The sequence below is a fragment of the Quercus robur genome, chromosome 6 (genome assembly GCF_932294415.1).
Source record: "Quercus robur chromosome 6, dhQueRobu3.1, whole genome shotgun sequence".
NCBI classification, from domain to species: Eukaryota; Viridiplantae; Streptophyta; class Magnoliopsida; order Fagales; family Fagaceae; genus Quercus; species Quercus robur.
In genome coordinates this window covers 18,039,207-18,057,664 of record NC_065539.1, presented here as the reverse complement: position 1 = coordinate 18,057,664, position 18,458 = coordinate 18,039,207, and the positions used below count along the sequence as shown (strand labels likewise).

At 33.2% G+C, this 18,458-nt stretch overlaps 1 protein-coding gene across 4 annotated transcripts; it reads left to right on the top strand.

Moving 5' to 3' along the window:
* The first annotated feature begins 1,019 nt into the window (after positions 1-1,019).
* LOC126733072 (MADS-box protein SVP) lies at positions 1,020-12,128 on the top strand. 4 transcript variants are annotated; one of them, XM_050436194.1, is made up of 12 exons: positions 1,020-1,216; positions 3,677-3,730; positions 3,797-3,858; positions 3,992-4,099; positions 4,217-4,440; positions 8,726-8,804; positions 9,803-9,867; positions 9,951-10,050; positions 10,146-10,187; positions 10,857-10,898; positions 10,979-11,133; positions 11,648-12,128. In XM_050436194.1, the coding sequence occupies exons 5-12, from the start codon at positions 4,259-4,261 to the stop codon at positions 11,664-11,666; spliced, it is 684 nt and encodes a 227-aa protein (XP_050292151.1). In that variant the 5' UTR covers positions 1,020-1,216; positions 3,677-3,730; positions 3,797-3,858; positions 3,992-4,099; positions 4,217-4,258; the 3' UTR covers positions 11,667-12,128. The 4 variants fall into 4 exon arrangements, with proteins under 4 accessions (XP_050292151.1, XP_050292150.1, XP_050292153.1 ...); XM_050436193.1 differs by lacking the exon at positions 3,992-4,099 and having other exon boundaries at positions 1,021-1,216; XM_050436196.1 differs by lacking the exons at positions 1,020-1,216; positions 3,677-3,730 and having other exon boundaries at positions 3,845-3,992.
* The last annotated feature ends 6,330 nt before the right edge of the window (positions 12,129-18,458 follow it).

Sequence of the window (18,458 nt, the reverse complement as noted above, 5' to 3'; positions counted from 1 at the left end):
TTTTTATAATTATAGTAACACGTATATCACTTAGATCTTGACGAAGTTATTACGGGAAGCACAACATATACAACAAATTTTCATTCAAACCACTTAACTCATGTTAAATACAAAGTATTAAGAGATAATATCATAATTAATTAAAATAAATAAATAATCCAGAAGTTTCGTCAGGTGAGAAAGTCAAAAAGGTAAACGTAGGAATAGTGGAGTGGGTGGGTGGAGTGTATTTAGGGAAAAAAAAAATGTGGCAGTTGGATATGATTGATGAGAACACGTACGCACGGTGGCAGGGTGGATTCGATTACTCTCTGCTTTTTGCTTTTGCTTTTCCCCAGTGAATTGAGGACGATGACCCAGCAACAGTTACCGGACCTGGGCAAGCATGTCCGCACTTTTCTGATACATGCTTTACAAATCTCTCATTCATTGGTACTCCTTTTTTTTTCATAAATATTTTTTGGGGACTTCGACCTTTCAATCTTAGAACAGGAGTAATAGACTAATAGCTAGGAGCTAGAGGGTGTCTTTTCCTTTCTTTCTTTATTTAATTTTTTTTCTTTTTGGTTGCTTTCGTGAGCATAGGATGATAGATATAGGACTAATAAATAACATCCTACGGGCCGGTGAGAGAAAATGTAACTCTTGAAGATCTTCAATGGATTTTTGTCTGGAGTGTCGAATTTTCGAAAGCAACGATATATATATATATATATATATTTTTTTTTTGATTGCAAATGATTCTAGTCGGGAGCATTCACATCTGAGTTGCCAAATGTCAAATGTGAACATATTTTAGCATTAAAGTCTAATTTGTCTTAACAACTAAAAGTTGAAACATGGAAAATTGTAAATTTTTTTTACCTAGTGCCATCGTACAGTATTATTGTAAATGTATGATGGTAAATTGGTAATGTAGCCCTCTGCCCAAAGTAATATTAATATTTAATTCCTGTTTTTCTCTCTCATCTCTCTCTGTCTCTCACTTCCATCTCATCTCATCTCATCTCAGCTCAGCTCATCTCAGCCTCCCTCCCTCACTCTCTTCCCACCCACTCTGTCTCAATCTCTCTATCCTTCCTCATTCTCAAATCGGAGCTTAGTTCTTTTTTTTTTTTTTTGGAGAACCAAACGGTCTTCACTTTCAGATCGGCACGGGGCTTAGATCGGTGTGGATTGTGAGATGTCTCCATTGAGTGAAACGGAAAACAAATCGGTAAGTTGTGGTTTGGGTAAGTGATTGTTCTAATTTGGTATTTGTTGGGTGGTGGGTTTCTCAGCGGGTTTCTGGGTTGATCTAGGCATGACCGGAGCTGGATGTGTGTTGTGACGTGTGCGTGGGTTTGGATCGGTGGAGATTGTGGTGGCTTGGGTTTGGATCGGCGGAGATCAGAGATCGTGCTGTGATGTGTGCTGTGTGTGTGGTTTGTCGGTAGCTCCGATGGTGGCTCCAATGGTGATTTTTTTAAAAATGGGTTTGCTGGGATATGTGGGGTTTCGGCTTGGTTTGAACTGATGCTTTGATGATTTTTTTTTTTTTTTTTTAATGTGATTTTGTTTTGGTTTGATGGTCCGGTGGGTGGTGCTGGGATATGTGGGGGGTGACTGTGTGTTCGTGGTGGCTATGGGGGTGACTGTGTTGAACTGTTTTGGTTTTATCTGTTGTGGGCGGTGCTAGAGGATAAGGGAGAAAGAGAGGAAAAGGAAGAGAAATAGAGAAAAAAAAAAAGAAGAATATTTAAATAAAATGAGAAAAAAAAAAGGAATTTTGGGATGTTGGTTGTGTTATAAAATAGTATGGTATAATTTTTTTGTTTTTAATAGAGTAGTTTTTTGGATGATAAAATAGAATAAGATGGTTCTAAGATTGACATGTAGGGTTCGTTTGGATACTGCTGAAAATTGAAACTGAAAAATATTGTAGCAAAATAATTTTTAAATGTGTGAATAATACTGTGAGATCTTATTTTTAATGAAAAAGTTGTTGAAAAGTGAATTTTGTGGGTCTGTGAACAGTATATAATGTGTTGATAAAAAAGAAAAGTCAAACTTTGCGGTTATTGTTTATTGAACTGTGTATGAATATTAGCTGCAAGTCTTGCATGAATAGTAACCGTAAGTCTCACAAAAAAAAAGAAAAAAAAAAAGAAAAACGCAGACGCAGACGTGAGCCCAATCCAAACATAACCGTAGTGTAATTGTAACAAATTTTGTTTTTCAAGTTTTAAATATTTAACCAAGTTAGCTTTATCCTTTTTTTTTTAATTTTTTTTAAGGACAGATTTAAATATTTAACAAAGTTAGCTTTATCCTTTTGTTTTTAAGGATATATTTAATGTATGAGAAAATATTAATTAATACCTTAAAAACATTAATTTAGAAATTATTTTTAAAAATATTTTATAAGAAAATAATAAAATTATTAATTTTATTGACAACTTTTTATATTTTTTATGAAAATGGTGCTAAAATTTTTCTATTATAGTTTATTAACGATTGTCTCAAAAGTACATGTTAACATGACTCTAACATATAAAAGTAACTAATTTATTTTTATGTAAATATTATGCAAATAGTTTGGCAATTTAAAAAAAAAAAAAAATATAAGCGGTGCATTTGCCTAGGATTTAAGTTGCATTTTGCTTTTTTTTTTTTGGTCCCACGATAGTGTTTATGGACCAACTACGGTATTTAGTGTATTAAAAATTATTTTGTTATAATATTTTTAATAATAAATTTTCAATTTTAAGCAAAATAAACGATATTTAACCAGAACTTAACTTAAATTTCATCTTTTTGTCGCACATTTTACCTTTAGCATAAAAAACTACAAAAAAAACAGTATATTTTTATTAATATTTAACAAATAAGTTATCCGAAAATTACGGATACCAAACGATGCACTATGCTACCATATTAAATCCTTAATGTCGACTTAGACAACCAGTTGAGTAAAAAAAAAAAAAAAAAAGACTTAGACCGCCAAGCTTGTACTTTTCAACTATTTTTTTAAAATTTTTTCTATAAATGCTTGTACTTTTCAATTGGTACTTCTGTTTTTTCAATTGGTACTTCTTTTTTTTTTTTTTTTTTGAGAAAACAATTGGTACTTTTTACTCCTTGGCGATTAGTTTATGACTTTATTTATTGCAATTTGCAACCCTCTCTTTAAAAAGATAATAAAAAACGGCCACGTTATTTAATAAGGGCCATAAGACAATGGAAAAAAGCTTTTTAAGCATTTTGATGTTTTCAGTATATTGATGCGATAGTGTTTATGGACCACGTTATTATTGATGCGATACTCACTTTACAAACGCGATACTCACTTTACAAGTATAAATATTTATGAGATGTGGGTGATAAGGGCTTTGGTTTAAGTTTTTAAGAAAAAATTTTATATATATATACACTTAAATTAAATTAGAGAAAAATTTCTATTTTATATTAAAAAAAAAATTTTAATGTTTTCATGAAAATAACCGCTCTTTATAATTCAAACACCTTGCTATAATAGTTCATAAAAAAAATACGCTTCCATAATAGGAAAAGATCTATTTATGTTGCAAATATTTGAAAAAGTTAGTGAAGCCCCTAAAATTGTCTAAATATCACTCGTGCCCTTCTCTGTCATCATTTCTATTTTCTATAACAGTTCCTTCTTAACCTTTTACAGCAAGAAAGGCCAAATAGGTGAGCAAGAGCAAAGACATTGCTTCACCAGAAAAAGGTACTTTCGTTTTCACAATTTTGAATACACTCTCTCTCTCTCCAACTCTCATTGGTGACTTTTCAGAGCTCAGTAGAAGTCTTCCAGAAGGAACAACAGCACCATTACCGAAACCAACCCCAAAACTGGTAAGTTTAAGCAATAATTTCATCACAACCAATCTCCTCTCTCGTCCTCTTTAATGTTCCTGTAATTGGTGGAAATTTTTAGCACTCCTCTTCTGGATCTGAGATGGGTTTCTCTCTGCTTTCATCAAACTAGGGTTAGTGCTCAGATTCTAGGCTAAATTTGGCAACTTTACTGCCAGTTTAACCTTTGCTTTTGCCTCACACAAGCGCTCTATATATAGCAACTACCTTGCCTTTTGTGGTGGGTTTTGTTGATTATATTCTGGTTTATTCCATGTCTTTGAAAGTGTGAAACTAAAAAAAAAATTAGATTCTTACACTTAAGTCTTTTTTTTTGTTTCCTTTTTGGTATATACAGTAAAGCTTTCTTCTAGGAAAAAGTTGGAGGAGAAGAAGAAGAATGGCGAGAGAGAAGATTCAGATCAAGAAGATTGACAACGCCACAGCTAGGCAAGTCACTTTCTCGAAGAGGCGAAGAGGGCTTTTTAAGAAAGCTGAGGAGCTATCCGTGCTTTGTGATGCTGATGTCGCTCTCATTATCTTTTCTTCTACTGGAAAGCTCTTTGAGTACTCCAGCTCAAGGTGTCTCTCTCTCTCTCTCTCACTCTCTCTCTCGTTGTGCACACATGATAAAATACAGAAACTTTGACACTTTAATAGTAATAGTTTTAGTCCTTTTTGGCTTAACAGTTTGTGTGTTAGATTGTTTCATGCTAAAATTCCTGGAAGAATGGGAGGTCAGAACTAAGAACCCCCACGTCAATGAAAGTAATAAAGCTGTACTTTTTATTTATTTGTTAAGAAAGAGAAAATGGTATTAAACTATTGGGGTAGTGAAGGGTCTGCAACTTAAATGCTTTTGTCTTGGACAAGGATGATAGTTTTAGAGCCTTCTCTTTGGGTTGGCGGTTTATATTTTAGAATGTTTCTTACAGTAATCTCTGGTAGAATGAGTTAAAGAACTTAAGAAGACCACGTCAATGAGAATAATAAAATTCTAGTTTTTATTTAAACAAAAAATGAATTATTAACAGGGACTGTAACTTGGATGTTGTTCTTGTTGGGACTCTAAACTGGGGTCTGATTGACTTGATAAGATAGGTGTTATTGAATAAGAGTGCAGTTCAATAGACTTGTGGATTGAAGTAATATTGCTAAAGAAAAGGTTGGTTTTAGTGGGAGTTTTATGGTAAACATACACAAGCGGCTTTCATCTCAGCTTTTGTAGAAGCTATATGGGAATCTTTAAATAAATTCTTTAGTATGAAAATGTTAAAAAGGATTTGTGTTGCCATCTTTTTCCCTCGTCCTTTTCCTCTACACTTTGATTTGATGTGGTCCAAAAAGGACCAAAGTGTGGGCAAAAGGAAATTATAGAACTAATTGCAGTTAGTGCATTCCCTTGTGCCTCTCCATGTTTGAGCAAGTGGACCAGTGAGATTGGAATAATCGGTTACTACATAGTTTACTAGAAGAACAATGCTTTAATAAGAGAACTTGTTATCGATGACCATGTTGTTATGTTAGAACATTTGTATCTTGAAATGCTTGGTTTATGAGAATTAAACATTTGTTTGGATGGAGGGAATATAGGGGGGAGATGAGAAGAGAAGATGACTAAGAGCATTCATAGCAGTGGAGCTAAAAATTTAGCTATTTGACACTACAAAAAGTTACTTTATCTATTTTACTTACTTTACAAAACATCCAACAACAGTAGATCTATTTTAGCTTTCAACACATTAAAATAATATAAATATTACAATAAAATAATATATCTACTACATTATTTTATTAATTTATTTCTCTCTCTCAAAAAAGGAAAAAAAAAAATTTCTCTCTCTATCTTTGTGCGTGCCTCACTCTCCACTGTCAAAAAAAACTTCTCATTTCTCTCCTCTTCAGTCTCCCTCTTACTTCTCTCTATCTTGTTGCCGCTCTCTCCTTCCCACCCATCACCATCTTGAAACCTTCCTTGCCGACGCTAGAGACGAAATCGTTGAAGCTTTCGAGGATCTTGCGGGTTGTGGGTTGTGCTGGCGCGGGTTTGTGGGTTGTGCCATGGCTAGAGACGAACTCTTCGAAGCTCTGGCCTCCTTGCCGGTGCGGGTTTGTGGGTTGTGCCATGGGTTTGTGATCTTTCTCTCTACTCTAACCGATCTACAATGGGTTTGTGATTTGTGACGTGGGTTTGTGTTTTGTGGTGGTTGTATGGAATTTGGACTGGCAATGCTTCGATCTTTCTCTCTACTCTATCTCTGTGGGTTTGTGTTTTGTGGTGTTTTGTGATGTTGGTTTGGTGGATTGGCGTTGCTTCAATGGCATTGGTCCGATCCGGTATTTTTCTAGTGGCCGGGTGTCTGATTTGATGGGTTTTTATATGGATTTTATGAGCACCACCGTTGGCAAGTTGGCCGGTGAAGCAGAGAGGAGATGAGGGATGCCGGAGAGAGAGAAAGAAAGAAAAAGAGAAAATATTTTTTAATGAGAGAAGTTTAATAAAATATTATTATTTGTTTTTAGCTTCTTGCTACAGTGCACAGCCATATTTGTTGTGCACTATAGCAAGAAGCTAAAAAATTTTAGCTATGACTCCGATATTCTAACATGCATTTTTGTGTTTTGGTGAAGCTAAAATAGCTATTTAGCTTCAGTGTAGCTAATGCTCTCATGCACTAAAGTTGAGTTATTCTAGCCATCTTCTAGTCTACTACACTCTCGTCTCCCTTTATTTCAAACATACCTTAATGGTTTCTTTGAATTTTTAACAAGCATAAGAAATGTAGACTTGTAAATCTGTTATATGATTTAGCTAGAATTTTGCATGATATAAATCTTTTTTTAGGAACCGGTACTTTGTAAAGGCCACAAATATCCCCTAATGGTGATGGGACAGTTCAAGGTTAATTCTTAAATGAGGGAAAGATCGTCTTTGTTTTGATAATGGTTTAGCATGAAGAGAAGTGTGGTATTTGATTAATTACGTTTGCTATTTTAGCTAAAATAACTGGTGATGCTTGCTATTTATTACATTGTGCAAATATAAGCAATGATGCTTGGATTAAATGTTTTACTTTGTTTATTGGTTTTCTCGTTCTCTGAGTATTAGTCTTCGGTGGTTTTTAGTTCCTTTCCATTGTGAAAACGGTCCCCTTTAATGATAATCATTAATTCCCACCATTAAAAATGAATTTTTTGACTAGATTGACATTTAAAAAAAAAAAAAAATTTTGTATTATTAGTTCAGCTGTGAAAACTCATCTTGCTAATGATGCAAGAAAATATTTACTCTAATATAGCTTGATTTAATTTTGGAGTTAATTGTATTTTTATTATAGGTCATAGTAGTATATTTGATTCATTATAATTATAATTTAATGCTTTAGAGTGAAGCCATTTAGTAGGTTCTAGTTAGCTTAACTGATTAAGTCTTTGACGGAAGAAGTTATTAAGTCCATCGGGAGGATTGCTAATGTGGTCATCTTAGTCTTTTTAACTAATAAAACACTGCAATTTATGCAAATGTGATATCACCTGGTGGTTTTTAATTTTTAATTTTTGTGCTGCTAAGGAATTTGTCTGACACATTTGCATAAATGACTATTTAATTGGTTGGGAGGACCACATTAGCAATCTTTCCAATTGATCTAATAATTTCTCCTCTGATAGTTGAATAAGAGATTTGGGATTCAATACTACCTACACCAAAAATTGACTGGTGTTTTGGTATGATAATAAAGAGTTATCATCAGACGTCTTTTCATAGTAGCAAAATAATTTGCTATTTATTATTATTTTTTAAAGTAAGCACAATAATGTACTCTTACGGAGACGAATCATTTTGATGATGAATTTTGGTTTTGTCCTACATCAGTTGGTTTTTGTATCATGATTCGAGCTTCAAAGATGCTTCTTACTGGTTTCAGGGCCAGCTCAATAGGTGAGCCAAATAGGCAAGGCCCCCCAATGAAAAAAGGCTCCTAAATTTTTACCAATAGAGATATTCATGTACCAATAGAAGTATTCATTAAGCCCTAAATATATTCACCAATAAATAAAAAATAGTTGTTTTTTATTAAAGAAAAACCAGTTAAAGACAAATATTTTCATTGGATGGGTCAATCATTTAATCTTTCACACATAAATGTTAAAAAAACTCATTAATCTTACACTAGTAAATAAATTTATGCTCAAATTCTATTTAGAAATATCAAATATATAACTTTATTAAAATTTTCAATCATAATTTTTTAGTGTTTGGTTACTTCATTCAATAAATAGTGTTTATTTTAGTTGTATAGTCATTGAATAATGTGATGAGTTCTAATTTGTAATTTTTTCTAAAAAATTAGATTTTAAATTGAAAAAAAAAAAACCAAAAGTTAAATAAATATTTTATTAATATTCAAAGTATAAGAATAGACCTCACTTAAAGTTGTCGCCTTAGGTCTTACAATACATTGAGCTGGCCTTGACTGGTTTGAACGAGTTTTAATTCAAATGACATTCTTTATGTAAAATTGTTTTTCCTTCTTACTCATTACCAACCTGGGTGGAGCAGTAAAGAATTTCTCACAGATTCCAAACCTAAACTTTCAGCCAAGGCTATATATGTGTATTTTTTTTTGAAACTGCCAAGGCTATATTTTAATAAAGGCTTAAACATGCTTTTGGTCCTCAATTTTTGGGGTGGTATGAGAATTAAAATGAAACCACCCCTAATGGTCAAGGACCAAAAGCATTTTTAAATCTTTAATGATTGTAATTTCTATTAATGCATTCAAAACTCAACGAATGCAAAAGCATTTATGCTTTTTTGTTTGGGACTCGACTGCATTCACACAAGTGACTTTGTATACTTTTGAAGCATGAAGGAAATACTAGAGAGACATAATTTGCACTCAAAGAACCTTGAGAAACTGGATCAACCATCTCTTGAGTTGCAGGTCAGTTGTTTTAGTGTTTATATATCTATCTTTATGGTAAAGCATTTGAATTACAGAATGTGTTACTCCCACTGTTTTAGTTTGTTTGTCCTCTATTCCATTTTGGAATGTTCCAAAATATTGTCTTGTTTCTAAAAGTAAAAGTTATTAATTTACTAATGTTTCTATTATAACCTTACTTTATTTTCAAAACTATTTGAAAAGAAAATTAACAAATATTTAAAAAATCAATTTAATTGGGGCACCTTTTAAGTTGCCTCGTTAAGAATAACTCTTTTTTAAAAAAAAAACTAATAAATTTATTTAAGGGTAGTTTTGTAAACTTATACATTTTTATAAGGCAAACAAGACAACAAATGATGTTCTTTTAAAAAGTTTGATTTTTCAAACAGGACAAACAAATTGGGACAGATGGAGTATTAAATGACTTTGGCCCTGATTATTAAAGCCTTTATTTATGGACTTTGTTGAAAAGATTGTGAATCAAGAAATTCATTTATAATATCTCTGGATGGTATCTCTTTTTGAGTGAACAACCCTCCCCCTCAGTTCCTTTTAAACCTACACCAACCCCTCTATTTAGGAGGATCGAATCCTAAACTTCCATCTTATAATAGTTAAATGATTAAGTTTATTATTTTTAATCACCCAAACTTTTGGATGGGTGTTATTTTAGTTATGATATTAGAATAGGTGGTCATGAGTTTGAATTGTGCCTCAACTTCACCTTCCATTAAAAAACCTATGTGCTCTATACGTGAGTTTAAGATTTTGGGATAAATGAAATTTTGTCAAATATAATTCCCCAAGTACTCTCAGTTGCTAATTGCTTTCATAATTATTTTATGGTCTTTAAATATTTAGAAGATGAATACTTATCTTGTTTTTGAAAGCTACAATATAACTCTATATACTTGACAAAAACATTTAACTTACATTTCTGACCCATCATTATTTTTCGTTTACGTACTAAATATATAATCAAATGTGTACTGTAGCTAGTAGAGAACAGCAACCACTCCAGATTGAGCAAGGAAATTGGAGAGAAAAGCCATCAGCTGAGGTATAAGTCTTTAAAAACAAAATCTAAAAATAGTGATGCTATACATTAATATATATGGAGGCGTTATATTCTGTATAAAATAGGCAGATGAGAGGAGAGGAGCTTCAAGGATTAAATGTAGAAGAACTGCAGCAGCTAGAGAGGTCACTGGAATCTGGATTGAGCCGTGTGATAGAAAGAAAGGTCTATGCTTATTTTATTTAATAGTCTTTTTGGTATAATCATGGGCTTGACTCTAGCTTGTCTCTTGGTATAATTGAACTCTCTATGCATTTCAGGGTGAGAAGATTATGAAAGAGATAAATGATCTTCAAAGAAAGGTTAGAAACTAACTTTTTCAAAATTGTTAGACAAGTGGAGGAGTTCTGGTTCACCATAAATAAAGGAAAATGAATTATCTTTCTTATTGCACTGTGAAAACCCTTCAAAAGTTCTCCATTATAAAAAGAAAACAAAGAAAGGAATAAAAAAAAGAAAAAGAAATGGAAAAACAGTTCATGCATGCAAAGTGGTATACCATGCGTATTAGGTATAATAGCTCAACCACAAAAAAAAAAAAAAAAATGTTAATAAGATCTTTGTCCTTTGTTTAATTTGTAACTTTTCTATCACTCATTTTCTCTATGTAGAAAAATTTAGGCATAAACAATAAATTAATGCACATCTCGTTTGTATGTTAAATAGTTTTCTACGTTTTGTCGAGCTGATTAGTTCCTGCAGCTGAATCTTTTTCTTTTGGTGAACTATCCTAAAGACATCATAGCATCTGGGAGGTACAGGCTAGAGTACTTTAGGCTTGAAATATAATTAAGTTGCAGACCCTTGTACTTACGTTTTGACATGGGCATGCACATAAGCAAAAAGCAATTCTGATAGAACATACATGTAATTGTAAGAATATTCCATGATTATCTAGATTGTTAAACTTCTGTACTTACATGCCTGATATCCTCTTGTCATATTTTTATTTGAATTCATGAATCATACAGGGGATGCAATTGATGGAAGAGAATGAGCGATTAAGACAGCAAGTATGGAATCTCTCTCTCCCTTCTTCTTCTTCTTCTTCTTCTTCTTCGATTGCTAATTGAAAGTGATATGTTTGACTAAGGTGGTAGATATATCTAATGGCCGAAGACACATTGGCACTGAGTCAGAGAATCTGATTGCTGAGGAAGGCCAGTCATCAGAGTCTGTCACTAATGTCTGCAACTCAACTGGTGCCCCTCATGACTATGAAAGCTCAGATACATCCCTCAAGTTAGGGTGAGTTCAGCACACTTAATAAGCACACTGACAACCAATCAATCTTTGCACTAAAACCCAAATTAAATCGAGTCCAAGCCTGACTACACTTCCTAAATGGAAATTTTAATATATGTAAATGATAGAACCAGAATTTTGTTGTGAATTTGGCTGCTCAGTGAATGTACTTTTGAGTGAAAAAACCTCATGTAGCAGGTATGTCTGCGTGCATAAGCTTCAGGATTACAAAATTTATCATTTCCATTTTATATTCTGCCTTGAGCTTCGTGTGCAACGAGTCTTGGGCAAGATTTACTTAGAGAAAAGGCAGTGTTTAATTTTCTTGGGGATGGTCATGAAAATAATTGTACCAATATTTCCAAACATAGCTTGCACATTGAAGCTTATTTACAAAGCTAGCCATTCTCGACTTTTTTTTTTTTCCTTAAAAATACTTAAGCATATGCCTTATATGTTATCTTCCTTCCCCACATGTATGCTACTTTAATGACTTTCTTGCATCTAATTATTGCAGGCTACCCTACTCTGGGTGAACGTTTGGAGGAGCTTACGAAGCAAAACAAATATCTGATCAATACAAATGCAGGTCCGTTTTACTTGTATCAAAGGAATTATATCCAACCCATGCTTTGTTAATGGTACTTGAATGATGAGTACCATTTTTGTTGAAGAACGATGAGAACCTAGATGTTCATTGTTCAAATATTTTCATACTGAAGCTATGAATTACATAAGAGTCTCTCCTCTGCACTACGGAATGCTTTGTTGCCACAAGCATGGTATAGTATCACAGCCTAGTCCTTAAAGTTTGGGATGGTAAGGGGTGTAACCCAGTACATTGATGAAGTTCTTATGACATATGAAGTGTCGTTCCAGCAAACCTTGCCCGTTATTCTGAACAAGAGATTATGTTGTGTATGCGTTATTAGAATGTATTTGGGCATAAATTTAAAATACCTTAGAAAATTTGAAATTCTTGCAAAATTTAGATGCAATTTTCTAGGTGTAGTATAGTTTTTAATTTAATTTTAAACGCATTGGTCATTGAAGCACAAATGGTGTTATATATTTTGAGAAAATTAAATTAACAATGATTATGCATTTGATTTTTATTGAGAAAAATAATGTAATAAGGAATTTGTACCTAATTTTTATACTTTTAAAAATAATGAGATTTAAATATGGAAATTTCAAATTTATCAATATATATTTCTATAATTTGGATGAAAACATTTGAGTGAAGTTTCACAAAAAATAATAATAAGAAGACTGAATAATTAATATAATGAGTGAATATGAAAATGGCAATGGTGGTGTAAAGAAAGAAGGTTTTTGAAGAAACTAGAAATTTATTCAGTGTTTACAGAAATGAAAATTGATTACAAATAATTAACAAACTACCTATTTATATACACTGAAAATAGGGGTTGCACTTCCTGCCCAAAATAACAAATTAACGAACTTCTAACTACACAACCAGTCACGGCATGACACCTGTTTTCTCCAATCAGTGCTTGACAGTTGTTATGGACTTCTTCTTTCTGGCACGTGCTATAACTAAGCTTCCGTCATTTTCTTCTCTTCTTTATTCTTCTCATTGCCGTTTAGTCTATCATGTTGTTTATGCTCTATTTTGCCTTACTCTCCCTCAAGTTATGAGTTGTAAACTCAGTTGAACTGAAGATGATTCCTTCATTTGCTATGGCACAAAAATGTCTTTTAATCCTAACTTTTCAGATAATATTGCAAAGGAGTTATAGCCTAAAGCTTTGGTGAAAAAGTTAGCCACTAGAGCATTTGTTACTACATGAAATGTTTTAATCATTCCTTTTAAGATCTTATCTCGAACCAAATGGCAGTTCACTTCAATGTGCTTGGTCCTCTCATGGAATATTGGATTAGTAGCTATATACAATGCTACTTGATTGTCACAGAACAACATGGCTGGTTTAGAATGTTCAACCTTCAAATCCTTGAGCAATTGCAACACCCAAGTTATCTCACATGCCACACTAGCTATTGCTCTGTACTCAGCTTCTACTGAAGACCTTGAGACCACTCCTTGTTTCTTTGATCTCCATGATATCAATGATTCTCCTAGATAAATAGCATAGTTTGTCAATGATCTTCTTGTGTCAGGGCATCCAGCCCAATTTGCATCACAAAAAGATTTAATATGCAAATTAGACTTGCTAGGAAAGAAAATCCCTTTTCCCGGTGACCCTTTTATGTATTGAAAGTACTCTGTGGGCTGCAAATAAGTGAGGTTCCCTTGGCTGTGAGACAAATTGACTTAACCTATGCACAACATAGGTAATATTAGGTCTTGTTAGAGTCAAATACAACAGTCTTCCAATTAATCTCCTATACTAACCCGGTTCTGTAAGTGGCTTGCCTTCATACTTGGACAATCTCAAATTTTGCTCCATTGGAAACTTTATAGGCTTAGAACCAATAAAACTAGTATCCTCTAGGATCTCTAGGGCATATTTTCTTTGGTCTAAACTTATACCTTCATAAGTTCTTGTTACCTCAAGTCCTAAGAAATATCTTAGTGAACCAAGGTCTTTCAAACCAAACTTGTCATCAAGCAGCTTCTTCAAACTAGCAACACAATCAAGGTTATTTCCAGTGAGTAATATATCAACCACATAAACCGATAACACTGTGAAAGAAGACCCTTGAGTGTGAGTGAACAAAGAATAGTTTGACTTAGATTGTACAAACCCCATTTGCATAATAGTGTTTGAAAATTTATCAAACCATTGCCTTGAAGCTTGCTTAAGGCCATAGAGACTTTTATTTAACTTACAAACTAAATTCTTCTCCCCCTTGCTATGAAAGCCAAGTGGTAGACACGTGTAAACGTCCTTAATTAAATCACCATGCAAGAATGCATTATTAGCATCCATTTGATGGAGAAACCACCCTTTCACAACAGCTAAAGAAAGAACAATCCTGACTGAAATTGATTTAGAGACTGGGGAAAAGGTCTCTGAATAGGCCAAACCAAGTTTCTGTGTAAACCCTTTAGCAACTAAACGTGCCTTATACCTCTCAATAGTACCATCAAGAAGATACTTAATCATATAAACCCATTTACAACTAATTGGAGTCTTACTTGGTGGCAGCCCTCCATTCAGGAAATTGAATTGTCTAATGGAAAGAGATAGGTTTTGGAGGAGTATTGGTGACTGACATAACAAAAGAGTGAAAGGCAGGGCCAAGATGAGAATAATCCAAACTAGTTAAAACATCATAGGGAAAACCAGAACCAGGTTTAGTGCTGACAGATTGGCAGGCATAGTTTGAAAGGGAGGGTGAAAGATTATGAGGTCTAGTTGATCTTCTTAAGACAAGTAAGGAAGGACTAGATGAAGATGAAGTAAGTGAATTAGAAATGATGGGTTCAGATTAGGAATTGATGTCAGTGGAGACAATAGGGTCAGCAGAAATTGCAAGAGTAGTGTCAATAGGGTCTGTAGAAATGGCAATAGTAGTATCTGGAACAGCAGTACTGATATTAGCAGGAATATTGGGAAAAGAAGGTGAGGAAGGTTCAGTATAGTTTGAGGTACAATGGGGGAAGACAAAATCATCTAAGAAGTTGAGGGCTGAGATGAGGTGACATAGGGAAAGATATGTTCATAAAAAATAACATCTCTAGAAATGTACACTAAATTGGATTCAAGGTTCAATACCTTGTAACCTTTAATGCCATAGGGGTAGCCTAAGAAAACACACTTTCTGGCCCTAGGTGCAAATTTATTTCTATTGTGAGGCAATGTAGAAACAAAACACAAACAGCCAAAGCATTTGAGATGATGATAGGAAGGTGGAGAGTGAAAAAGCATTTTATAAGGACTCTTATTTCCTAGTGATTTTAAGGGAATTCTGTTAATCAAGTGAACTGCAGTCAAAACACAATCCCCTCAAAAGCACAAAGGAACTTTGGATTGAAATATCAAAGCTCTTGCAACATTAAGAAAGTGTTGATGCTTTCTTTCAACAATTGCATTTTGTTGAGGACTATCAACACATGCTAATTGATGCAAAATCCCATTGGAGTGAAAGAAATCATTTAAGAAAAATTCAGTATCATTATCACTCCTAATAGTCTGAATTTTGCTATTAAATTGAGTATTCACCATAATTGCAAAGAGTTTCAAATTTATGTTTAAGAAGGTAAACCCATGTGCATCTACTGTAATCATCTACAATAGTCATAAAGTACTTAAAACCATCAATAGTACTAGTTGTAAAAGGACCCCAGAGATTACAATGAATCAATTCAAAAGGCTTAGAAGATACATTAGTACCAAGAGTAAAAGGAAGTCTCTTTTGCTTTGAAAAATGACAAACATCACAGCAAAGTGTTTTATTCGAAACATCAGTATGTACAACTTGCTTCAACAAATCAAGTTTTGAATAAGATGGATGACCTGATCTAATGTGCCATAAATTTGAAGAAGAAATGTGACTGATAGCAGCAGTAAGAGCAGAAGCAGTTGGTTTAGAATCTGAATCTTGCAGTAAATACAAGCCATTGTATTCCTTATTGATAGTTTTTAGACCCCTTAAAACCAATTGATTTAACTTAGGCAATTAGCCAAGTTGTTACTTAGTCCAATTTAACAAGTCTAGGTTATCACAATAATAAAGATCAAATCATGCAAAGCAGCGGAAAATAAATAACACAAGATATGATCACCCAGGAAATCAAACCAGTAAAAACCTGGGGAGGATTTAACTTAGCTATTCTCAAGGTAAACTTGAATCCACTATCTTGAAAGAATCGAAGTTCATGCAATAAGAATTACAAGCCCCCATGATTGACTTCTTATTACCCCCATCCTTTCTTTGGCCTTTGCAAAACACAAACACCCCCATTTGTGACTTTGAGATCTTACTCAAAGGTTTAGCAACTGACTTTGTGACTTTGTGACTCCAAGACCACCCTTGAAGGTTTAGATCATCAGCACCTTTGATGATTAGAGAAGGCAGCAACTTCTACAATACCGGATCTTGAGATTCTTCAAGGAATAGCACCAGTAGAAGACATAAGAGAACTTTTTAGAAACAAAACCCTAAATACAAAAGGGGCACACTCTTTTCTCTCTGAAAAGCCTCATAAAACGTGCTTAGGGTTTCCTTTATATACTGAGAGAAGTAGATTAGAAACCCTAATCTTTAATGGGCTTGAACTGTTATTTGGGTTTAATTAAAATTCTGCAAATACGACTTTCGATCGATCGAATCAGACAGATTATGAAATCTTCTTCCTGCAACTTGTATGTTCTTGAATCTTGATTTGAATCATCTTGAACATTGTCTAATAATACCTATAGACTCTAAGATTTATATCTAGACAAGTTTGTGTTCACGATTTGCCAATTGTTCTAAACATTTAGAACCTAACAAACTCCCCATTTGGCAATTCGTGACAAAACTTCCATACAAAATAAAATGCTCAAATACAAGAACAACCCAATACAATAAAATGCCCATTTACATCACAAATCCCAATCTAAGACTCCTAACCTAGAAGTTGCAAGAAGAGGTAGAAGGTCTTGATCAAAATGCACTTGTCTTTCTTGAAACACTCAACAAACACATTACCGCATGTGTGGAAAGAAAAACATATAAACAATAATATGAAACAGAATATAAAAAACAAAAATAAATTCTAACTCTCCCCCTAAGTTAGATACATCAAAAAGTTTTTATATTCTCCCCCTAAACAAAACAAACAGGTCATTAATGTCTCCCCCTTTTTGTCACGTATTGACAAAGTCTACCTAATCAGAAGGTAGACAGAAAACATACGCAACAGAGTAAGAGAAAATAGAGACGACTCCCCCTATGAAGAGCAACAACTCCCCCGAAGAACCACAAAGGTTAAAAAACATTTCTCCCCCTATAAAAAAAGGAAAAATAAAACAAGTTTTGGGAAAAACAATTTTGGGGAAAAATAAAGGGGTGGGGATAAATAAAAAGACACAAACTAAGTTTTTAAAAAAAAACTAAGTTGAGGATACATATGAAGAAAAAATATGCTCTCTTTCAATAAAATGCAAACATGGCACTATGTGACCCATAAACAGTTGCATGAGTAGAGAAAATATTTGCACATTGATTATCCATTATATCTCTTAAGAAAATAATTTTCTACAATTCACACATAAAAATAGCATATACTAGAAAGTACATAATTGAAAAATTAATCAATCAATTTTTAAATCAAGTTGAGTACCCAATTTAGCAAAGTGTATGCATGTTATGTGTGAAAACAATGAGAGATATGACTGTAAAACTGCAAGATGGATACAAAAAATCAATGCAATACATGTGAATCCTAAACATAAATGATGCATGGAAAAATCAAATTTTTGAAAAACAGAGCAATTTAATGCAAAAACTCCTCAAAGCATAATATTTTGTAAAAAAAATGCATGAGTATGAGACGAAAATTTTTTCAAAAACACTTGACTTCAACCTAGATCTTCCAAAATCAAGATTTTCAATCAATTTGTCCTCAAAGCGCAAACATTAAACACATTTTGTATTAAAATCAAGGAACTTTTAATCTTAGATGACCACAACAAGATCACACACAATATAATGTATCAAGTTTAACAAAGAGTAACTTGTGTAGTGTGTGCAACTAGCAAAAACTTGAGATACATGTGAGGTGATATGTGAATAGCAATCAATCACAAAGTCTACAAAATTCATCACAAAGAATTTAAACGAGACTATCACCTAAAGAGTTACATTATATAACTCCCACATCTCCTAAATCATAAGCTTGCAATCATATAAGTTTTTTGAATTTATGCCTCATAATATACATACCAATTTTAAGTCATGTGAGTTTGGCATCAAGCCTAATAGTATACACCAATTTTAATTTTAAGAATTAAGCAATTTAAACCGAGGCTTCACCTTATATTCTTTTTGTGCATGTGCTACACTTTCTCGAGTTCAAAATCTTATGATATGCACTAAGGTGTTCATGATTGGTTAGTGAACAGTGGTGAGATGGTTATTTATGCCTTTCTCAAAAGGTTCAAGTCCGACAGTCAAAGACATGTGACTTTAAGATCAAGACAAAGTGATCAAAAATTATAAACATCTCCCATACAATATGCACTACAAAGCTCAAACTAGTAAAGTGTAATACAAGAGGCTCATCCAAGCTAAACAAGGTATATAAACTTGTTATGTAAAGATAATATGACCAATCCTTAATTATAAATTCAAGATGTGAAATACAAAACACATAAATCTTTTTGGTTTAAAAAAAATTATGACAAAAAACAAAA

Bases quoted from the DNA above. Each gene is read 5' to 3' on its own strand.
- LOC126733072 (XM_050436194.1), top strand. From the start codon at position 4,259: ATGGCGAGAGAGAAGATTCAGATCAAGAAGATTGACAACGCCACAGCT. The intron at 9,868-9,950 runs GTATAAGTCTTT...TGTATAAAATAG, and splicing joins GAGAAAAGCCATCAGCTGAG to GCAGATGAGAGGAGAGGAGC. The intron at 10,899-10,978 runs GTATGGAATCTC...TGTTTGACTAAG, and splicing joins ATGAGCGATTAAGACAGCAA to GTGGTAGATATATCTAATGG.